Below are 9,774 nucleotides of genomic sequence, written 5' to 3'. Positions count from 1 at the left end.
AAAATCCCGGGAAAATGCTCCAAAGGTGCAATTCCCTGCAAAACTTAACCAAAACTACGAAAACACTAGAAAACACATATTAGTAATAAAAGTGGCCCTAAAGGGCCTAAAACACTACTAATTATGACCAAGGGACGGGGGTAAAACACTATATAAAATAGACATATCAGTACTCATCGAGATGAATAAAACTAAATCTCATATGACTAATTTCCCATGATATTTTATAGTTAAACGATTATAAATGAGACTAACAGTTTAAACATAACGAGTATATTAAATAAATGCATAGGCAAAAGACTTATGTTGATCAATAAAAAAAATGAGATTTGAAATTTCTTTTTTGAATTAAAATTTTAAATGGTCACATAAGCAAAATTAGTGAATAAGGTTTGGGATTTTAAATTCAAGCGTCATATAAAATAAATAAATAAAACAACAAAAGATAACTTTAGTGTTAAAATTTAAAAAATTATCTTATGATATTAGGAATTTTATCCGTATATTAAATGAATGATCTTCATAAATATACACAATTTTAAATTAAATAAAATAATTACTAGAACCGTGCATCGCACGGGCTTATATCTAGTGTATATATTGAGATGAATGCAATTGAGGAATAACCCTTTTATCTCCACCCCCAGTGATTTAGACCCCAACCCTGTGATATGGTGGTGGGAGGCTCGTCTGTATCTTACCATATAAAAATTTAAAAAAAAAAAAAAAAAAAAAAAAAAAAAAAAAAAAAAAAAAACTATATTCTCTTATAGAATATTGATAATCTATTAATCAATACTAAAACAAAAAATGCTTACATTTTTTTTGACACATGTCAAACTCTTATTAAAAAATATCCCGCCAAAACAATATATGATGTTATTTTTTTTATGGTTTTTGTTATTCTACTTAGCGTATTTTTTAAAAGTACATTGTGTAGTTATTTTTGGAAATAACATGCATCATCAACATAATATAATAATGTATACTATTTTTAAATATTTTTAACACAACTAATTAATACTCTGTAATAATTTTTTTCTCAATTTAATTTTAATAGTTTTGGCCTTATTATTTCAATTTTCTTATACATATAGAATTGCCCCATTTTTTATATTATATCACAAATTTAGTATGGAAAAAAATTATTACTTCATTAATCTACTTTAATGATGTTGTCAAAAAAAAATAAAAAATAAAAAAAAAAATCTACTTTAATGATCAAAGTTTGAAAATTTTGACCCAAATATTAATAACGGGGCAAAGTTTTAGGCGGGAGTAGTAAACATGAATGTACAAGCGATAATAACAAAACGAACGCAGTTGCATGAGAAACACGTGTCTTTGTTTAGAAGCCCACACATACCGTTTCTCATGCCACGTCCTTGCCTTCATTCCTCCATTCTCTCACCGCATTCATTCACTCGTTTCATACACTTTATATCCTACAAATCTAAAGTACCATATTCTATTTTTAGTAACTAAGTATTTAAATTTTGTAACACTACTCTTTCATCTTGATCAATTCACAATTAAAATTGTGTTGTGATTTATTCGTGCATCATGAATTTGAAGCATCTTTCGTCCACTGCTAATTCTGTCATCCATCGATGTTCATTGTACATTTTCTTTCTCCCTATCTATAATTTCATCTTCCATTACATGTTGGATGCGTACTTGTGTGCTTTATCTATGATCCGAATATATTAGTTTGTATTTGCGCTAATGCACGGGATATATAATTATATATATGGAACTGAATCTTATTTGCGCTAATGCACGGGTGTATGATTGTTTTTGTTATTTGTATTATTGCTGTTTAGCTGAATTAATTTCGTTAAGTGGTGTTGTTCATTTTGGTTCAGGTTATTGAAAATGTTAATATACACCCGAGTGCAATAGGTTTTTTTTTTTTTTGTGCTCATTGATGATTAATCGAGCAATAATCCTCCTTTAATCATCAAAATAAGCAAAAAATTTACCTTTGGGTGCACCTTGCACCCGTTTGTATGTAACAAACTTTGATATTTTCGTAATTCTCTATCGTTGTTAGTTTCTTCAATTTGGGTTTTTTTTTTTTTTTTATTGTTTGCACGTGGAAGGTGAATAAAAGTATAGTAGATTCTATAGTCTCCAAATTAAGAACTGTAAATTGAAGTTTATGGTTTTACCATGTAATCATACTAAGTGAGCAAATGGCGGAGTATGAAATGGTTTAAATGATGTTTTGAATGAAATTGTGGCATATTTTTGATAACGAGGGGTTTGGACCATGAGAAACCGGCATCCTCATGTGACTATTGTCTCCGGTTAGAGAGAATAAGTAACAAATGTCAAATCCGAGATGTAAACAATCGGTGTGTACTGGATTAGCTCAATATGAGTACATGACATTTTACTTGCTTCTGCTATCTGGGAAAGTTAAATTATGGTGCATTCTAAAATTTAGGACTACTATTGTCTGTTGTAATATCTCTAAAACATGGTAGAGTTTGGAGTACTATAAATTGAAGAGGAATTGACATGTTAATGTATAAATACTTAAATAGCCAAGAAGGTACGCTATACGAATATAACATGGTAACTGTGGTAAGAGTGTAGTTTCCGTATTAGGAAGAACATAGAAATTTAGATAAACCATTTCTTCAATCTAAGTTACTTGAATTTTTAATCATCCAATTTTGTTCATAGCTTGGTTTCAATTTGAAATACTTAAGGAAGTGTTGAAGATATGATTCTCTTTTTTACTGTGTAGGAAATTACACACCTCTGTGGATGCATTGCTGGAAGAATTCAAGGGAGTATGGAAGCCAGAGATGGGCGAATATGCACGAAAATTAGTGGAGTTTTGCTGCTCAAAGGCTGTAAGACAGGGGCCAGCTTGTGGGGAAGATGACTATATTAGTGATAGTTCCTTTAGCCGCTTTACATTTGACATGATGTTAGCATGGCAGATGCCGAGCTCTGCTGATGAAGAATCTTACAGGGTACATTTTTATGCATCTTTATTTATATGTACTCTCTCCATTCGTACTTGTAGCATATATACTATACCGTCTGTGGAGAACGTAGACCAGATAACATCATGTAAAAATAACATAAGAGACCTGCCTGGCAGCCTCTTAAGTTTACCCTTGTCAAGTATGCCAGTAAGGTAAGGTAGATGCCAAGCAATTTGTATCTGATATTTTCGGAGATAGATTTGATCCTCAAGTCTCAGTTTTGCTGTGCTTTAAGTGCCTTTATACTGTCCAAATTCAGCAATACAACATCGACGGTATGACATTCAATAGGATAGTCTGAAGACATGTCCCAACGAGAGTATAATAGTGCAGCCATAATGGAATAGTTTATTTCATGGAATTGTGTTGCTTTCAATTCCCTGTTGATTCGAGTACAGGTTCAATAGTAGTAATGATATGGCTGTATGGGAACCATCAGAATTTTGATATACATTTTTAAAGCATCTCTCATTGTGAATATTTAGTTCCCCGCGTTTGTATTGATTTATAGGAATCTTTAGGTAAAGAGAAAGAAGAGAAGAAATCCCTTGTAGCGACTCAACCACACGAAGATGTGTCATTGTTCTATTCTGATATCATGCCACTGCTCGTAAGATCTTCACATTTATTACAATTCTGTCACATTTCCATCATCTGTAGAAACAATTGTGGGAACCAGAAATATTTCATATATTTAGCATTTGTTTTCAGTCCATTGACAGCAATTTTGAATTATGACATTGCATTGGTAGGTTGATCATGGACAAGGTGTTAAGGAAGATGCTTTTGTGTGGTTTGCAACAATGCTCCCTTTGCCTGGAGATGTAATCAATGGTAGATTCATCTTCGAAACTCTTACGGCATCTACAGCAAACATTCTCCATTATCCAGCCTACGATAGATTTCTCACAGAAATTGCCAAGTGAGATGACTTTTTTATTCACAACATGTATTAGTTTGCTTTGCAATTTTTTGGATATTACCTCCATATAGACGAAATGGCATCATAACTATTCCAAATCTAAAGAAGTGCTTTATAAAATTAGTACTCCGTATTGATGTACTCCGTATTATATGTAGCCACCTATAATATCTTCCCTCATCTCCCTAAATATGTAAACAATCTAACTTTCCACTTAAGCTATCACGGTTTCATGAGTCTTGGACTTTCACAGGTTTAATTATTCTGATTTCACCTGGCATGAAGTTTATTTTTTTTGGTCAGAAGATAATAAAAGAATTGTAATGCATCATTCTTTTTTCCTGTGGCTGTCTGAGATATAACTCATGAATTTGTTCATATAGTAAGGCATTAGCTTACTTTCACCAAGGATACAGATATAGGCATTTTTTTAGTTTCGATTTTATTGGAATTATTTCAGGTGCATGAGGCATTTGCAAAAGCAAGGAACACCAAAGGGAGTCAAACTCGCTGATGATGAATATATATTGCATGTTGAGGGGACTGCTAGTAGTCAACGGGTAATCCGTCATATTAGAGGAACAAGCTGGCCAGGTTGGTTAAGCCATTGTAATTTAGCTTTTTTTTTATATAGTTTCTAAGAATCATTCTACATTGAACTCTGGAGAATTTTCACTTCTGCTGCTGTTCTATCTAGGTAGACTGACACTCACCAACTATGCTCTCTACTTTGAGGCCATGGGATCTATAAATCATGAAGATTCAATAAAAATGGATCTCTCAAGGAATATCGAGCAGAGTGTGAAACCTGCTGCTACAGGTCCATGGGGCGCTCCACTTTTTGATAAAGCCATGCTTTATGAATCTTCAGAACTGTAAGACTTTGAGCAGCTAGTTAGAATTAACCTTATTATGCTTTTTGTTTCATTTTTGGATCTGAAATTATTGTTTGATTCGTGAATTAAAATGAATGAAATTTTGTACATTGGACGGCATCAAATTACCCTAAGGGTGGAGATGAGAATCTATCCCAGGATTCCCTGGAATCGGGAAGGAGCTCTAACCACTTGAGCTATTTTCTGAATAAACTAATCTGAATCGTCTTCTGCTTACAGTCAGAAACTTCAATAAAACAGTACAGGCTTTACACAGCTAAAGTTTCCTGGCATACATTAAGATTTATGATACCCTTTTGAGTAATTCAAACAACAAGTATTTAAAATGCCGTATCATCCCTATCAAATCAAGAGTGGTAGTCCCTTGTTATGCAGGAACATGAATTAGATTCCACATCTTGTTGGTATAGGGGGACATTAGAATAATTTTGATAGTGAATTTTCAGAAAGCACTAGTGTACTGAAAAGCACTAGTTTCTATTAGTTCATTCTACCATCATAGCCAAACTTTCGAAATTGATGATTTGCGTATTTTCTTATAGGACTGAAGGTATACTGCTAGAATTCCCAGAATTAACCAGTTCTACAAGACGAGATCATTGGTTGGTCTTAACGAAGGAAATTATTCTTTTACATCAGTTCTTATCGAAAAAGGAGTCGCTACTGTCAGCAAACCAAGTATGGGAAATGCATGCAAGGACAGTTTTAGGCTTTACAAGGCTTCATGCTGCAAGAGAAATGCTTAGAATGGCACCTCCATTACCACAAAGATTTTTGATCTTTACTCTATTTGATGAGCTGCCTAAAGGAGATTATATTATAGAAGAACTTGCAGAAACTTTAAAGCTGATTGAAACTGAAGAACCCTGCAGTGCAAGTTCAATCCTGAAGAATCTGAACATGCCGCACAAGTTTGCCCCTGAAATGGAGTCGAAGGAATCAGATGTGGTTGAAAAAGTCACTTTAAAAAGTGCTCAAGAAGACAGTTTTGCAACATTGGATGAAGCTGTTACAGAGGTGAAGGAACAAGCAAAGGAAATCGAGTCGGCAAAAGCTACCACTGAAAGCTTTAAAGAAGAAGGGGTTGTTGATAGTGCTCTTGTACTTTTGGTAAGTTTGTACCCAAACTATATTAGGACTAATGGACTATAACGGAAAATTTTCTCGCTTGTTTAAACGGAGTATTGTAATTCCTTGGCATTTTGTTTTTCTAAATGCCATATATCCTTCCTTTTCTGATTTCACTATCTAGTAATAGAGTACTTGTCAGAGTGCCCTGAATTCTTACTTTAAATCGCTACTACCGACTTCATTGCACTTATGTAGATTACACTAGTTCCTTTCCATAGTGACTAGTCTAAGCTGCACCACTGTGTCTAAAGGTGTTGTCTTCAAGCCCTATACCATTTTATAGAAGATTTAGTTTAGTTCCATAATTGATGCTGGTCAGGATGAGATGACTGGTTCTGTTTCAGAATGGCATTCATTGTCTATAGAGAAAAGAAAGAAAGAGAAAATATTATGCCCATTGATAGGTGGTAATAAATTGTTGTAATGCTTATGACTTACGAGTTTGTACGACTTTACCAGCAAAATCACATAAAACTCACACTGCCGTCCATGCCGTCCATGCTAAAGTTAGGGTGTATCCTACTGAAGTCATTTCATCCTATTTATTAGTTTGTAATTGGGATCACGGGTAAAGCAGAGTGATTTTAACCATCATAATCTTCGTGAACAAGTTTTATGTTTTTAATTGGTATCATTTGTAGGAGCTCTTGAAACCACTGAAAAGCAGTTGGATTTGGCTTCAAGAAGTATTGGCATGGGAGAGGCCGGGTGCTACCATCAATTTGACCACTGCTATTCTCTTCATAGCCTACAGGTAATTTTACGGTATAAAGATCAATTTGTAACTGCATTTTTTAGTGTAGCAGGTTTGTTTTATCAGCAGTTTAATTGTAGGGAGTGGATTGGAAAGGCATTGGCTACCATCTTATTTTGGGCAGCCTATGAAATGCTACGAGCAAGGCAGCGGAGGATTGGAGACAAGTATAATAAGATGGTGGTTTGTACTGCTTCAGACCAGACAACAATGGAGAGCATTATATCTGCACAGCAAGGACTGAGAACTGCCCATGACTTGGTGCAGCAGGTCAACATTGCAATACTTAAGATCTACTCTATATTGGTTTCTAGAGCTCCCAAGGTACTTGATTCACTTGTTCTTGCCTCTCTTTTACACAAGTTACAAGAAAATAAAATATTAACATAATAATGGCAGTAACATGTAGACTCATGCTGGAGAACAGGACATTTTACTTAATTAGACACTGATTGCGGTTCTTTTTTGCAGCAAGCAAACACGGTGATGATGATGATGGTTGGAATAGCAGTGATAGTAGCTCTTATCCCCTTCAAGTATATGATTATGGCTTCCACCTTGTATCTATTTGCAACAAACTCAAAAGTTTACAAGAATCTCATGAAAAACGACTCAGCAGGAAATCGGCGATTGAAGGAATGGTGGGACTCCATTCCTGTTATTCCTGTGGAAACTGTGGACGAACTGCCAGAGAACAGATGATTGAGTTGTGAACTGCAGTCAATGTTTTATATAATTATACGACCTTAAAGGGTTTTACAACACACTTGGTAGTTAATAAACACTTGGGTAACAGCATTTTGCATGGAGCAATCAGCTGCACCAAGCAATACACTCTTTGGGCGATAGGATTAGTTTTGAATAAGGTATATACTTTCCTTTAAAAGCTTTTGTTTCGTTTATTTTTGTTTTAGGGGTAAGAGGTGCACAGAACACATAGCAAATGACTCCTGAGAGTTCTGAATGTATAAAGTTTCATGATTCTGCATAATTATATGGTCCTTTTAAGTAATATATTAATATCAGTGGCAGATCTAGTTGGTTTAGCTTAACTCAAACTAGATCCAAAATAATTCTGATTAGTTTTATTAAAAAAAAAACAAAAACAAAAAACAAAAACGGTTATATACATCACTATGCGCATAGTTTGCTTTGTATTTTTTAACTGATCGCCCAGGACGTTGGAGCCTAAAATATTACAGAGTTACACCCAGGAAAATAGGATAAGAAAGCTTCTAGACAAATGAAGGCTCTAAACAACAAAATGCAAGAGAGTGTAGCTTGCCCTTGAGTTTCTATATTTCTACTATCGTGCTTTGCTCATTTATTTTCGTCCTGTGATTTTTGATGGTTACTCTTTTTACATAAGCTGCAATTTGATTAGAATAGACTTGCTCAACTCTATTGATGTAAAAAAGTGATCCTTAACACATGTTGATAGAACAGTAAGTTTTCATCATGTTGGCAAGTTGATTAGAATAGACTAGCTACTTAAGATGCAAAACTCTGAGGATTGGCCCCAACAACCAAAAAGTGTTAATTTGGGAACATCAACCTATCGCAAAAATTATCTTATGTAGCCTATGTTCTGAGCTAAGCAAAAATGTACTCTAGTAATTAAGAGTCGATACCAATTTAAGTTAAGAGGTTTGTCATTTTGACAAGATGATTTGTGAGCAATAATTTCTACTCATTAAAAATAGTTTTGCATTATTCTAAATCATTACTCCGTAAAATACAACATCAGCAAAGGAACAGTTAGCCAGCAAAAACATAATACATGTGAATTTCAAACTTGTTTCCACAATAACAGAAGTTATACAACTTTTTTTTTTTTTTGTTTTTTTTTTTTTTTTGACAAGAACAGGGAAAAATTTATTAATTAAAACGTGAAGTATCAAAAACAACAGCATCAAGAGCACAAACAGGTACCTCTTCAATCCAGACCCTCATAACATCAAAACAAGTACTAAGTTTAGCAAGTCTATGTGCCACACCATTACCCAACCTTCCTACATGAGATAACTCGACTGAAGAACAAAGTTAAGCCAAGTGAAGAATGTCCCTCACTATAAAGCCAAACTGGTATTCTCACTCTTTTTGCCTTTTAAATGATGATAATGTTTTAGATAATCAGTCTCCAAGATCACTTTGTTCAAGCCACCATCAAGCGCAATAGATAGGGTGTGCCTAGCTAGCAGCAAAGGCTTCCAGAAATCCACAGCAAAGCTCCCCTTAAGCTTGCAGCAGGTGGGCAAGGTGGCAGCCATCACATCTCCACCACGAATTACTCCCCCAAGACCCGCTGAACTATACATAAAGCAGGCAGCATCAGAATCCGCTTTAAAAAGGCCCATAGCAGGAGGCACCCAGGTATTACGAACTGGTTGTCTGCTGCAAATATTGGAGAAGACCTTCTTTACAGCTTTTCGGATCACATCATCAATTAATCTGAATTCTCTTTTGCTCAAAAACCAGGCATTTCTTATCAACCAAATACCCCAAAGCAAACTCCGGAAAAAAATTCCACACTCAACTTTTTTAACAAAACCAATGGAATAAACCCAGTTTAAGACAGGTTCTCACCTTTCATTGAGTCCAAGCAAAGGGGCAAGAAGTGGCATATTTCCACGGCTGAATTGCATAAGAACAGTGTGCATCAAGGTTTCAGCAGATTCACCTCACACTGGACATATGTCGTCAATACAAACACCTCTTTTCTTCAAATTACTGCGAACAGGGATCCCACCATTGAGAGCTCTCCAACCACAATGTTTAATTTTTGGTAAGACATTTGCAGCCCATGGTGACACAGATGAAGAAGCGCGAGATGGGTCTCTCTTTGCTTTGAATTCCACATAGTAAGCGCTTTTGGCAGAAAACTCACCATTATCTGAATGGTGCCAGGTCCAGCTATCCTCCCCACTATAAAGAGCAATAGGAATTTTAGCAATTTCAGTCACTTCCCATCTTGAGAAGCTATCACTCAAAATTTCAGCATTCCAAGAGCCCTCACACATCAATTCAGAAATAATATTAATAGCCTCATCCAAAGTCTGCAGTCGTGGC

The 9,774-nt window shown here is 35.0% G+C and overlaps 1 protein-coding gene across 1 annotated transcript; it reads left to right on the top strand.

Moving 5' to 3' along the window:
• The first annotated feature begins 1,437 nt into the window (after positions 1 to 1,437).
• LOC110721175 lies at positions 1,438 to 7,910 on the top strand. The gene is made up of 10 exons (XM_021900306.1): positions 1,438 to 1,619; positions 2,756 to 2,987; positions 3,514 to 3,612; positions 3,755 to 3,924; positions 4,385 to 4,518; positions 4,622 to 4,799; positions 5,363 to 5,930; positions 6,593 to 6,705; positions 6,786 to 7,029; positions 7,177 to 7,910. The coding sequence occupies exons 1-10, from the start codon at positions 1,564 to 1,566 to the stop codon at positions 7,405 to 7,407; spliced, it is 2,025 nt and encodes a 674-aa protein (XP_021755998.1). The 5' UTR covers positions 1,438 to 1,563; the 3' UTR covers positions 7,408 to 7,910.
• Positions 7,911 to 9,774: the final 1,864 nt, after the last annotated feature.

The sequence above is a fragment of the Chenopodium quinoa genome, unplaced genomic scaffold (assembly GCF_001683475.1).
Source record: "Chenopodium quinoa cultivar QQ74 unplaced genomic scaffold, ASM168347v1, whole genome shotgun sequence".
NCBI classification, from domain to species: domain Eukaryota; kingdom Viridiplantae; phylum Streptophyta; class Magnoliopsida; order Caryophyllales; family Amaranthaceae; genus Chenopodium; species Chenopodium quinoa.
This window is presented reverse-complemented; position numbering and strand designations above follow the sequence as displayed.

Coding starts and splice junctions, on each gene's coding strand:
- LOC110721175 (XM_021900306.1), top strand. CDS start 1,564: ATGAATTTGAAGCATCTTTCGTCCACTGCTAATTCTGTCATCCATCGA. Junction 3,925..4,384: donor TTTCTCACAGAAATTGCCAA/GTGAGATGACTT, acceptor GAATTATTTCAG/GTGCATGAGGCATTTGCAAA. Junction 4,800..5,362: donor CTTTATGAATCTTCAGAACT/GTAAGACTTTGA, acceptor ATTTTCTTATAG/GACTGAAGGTATACTGCTAG.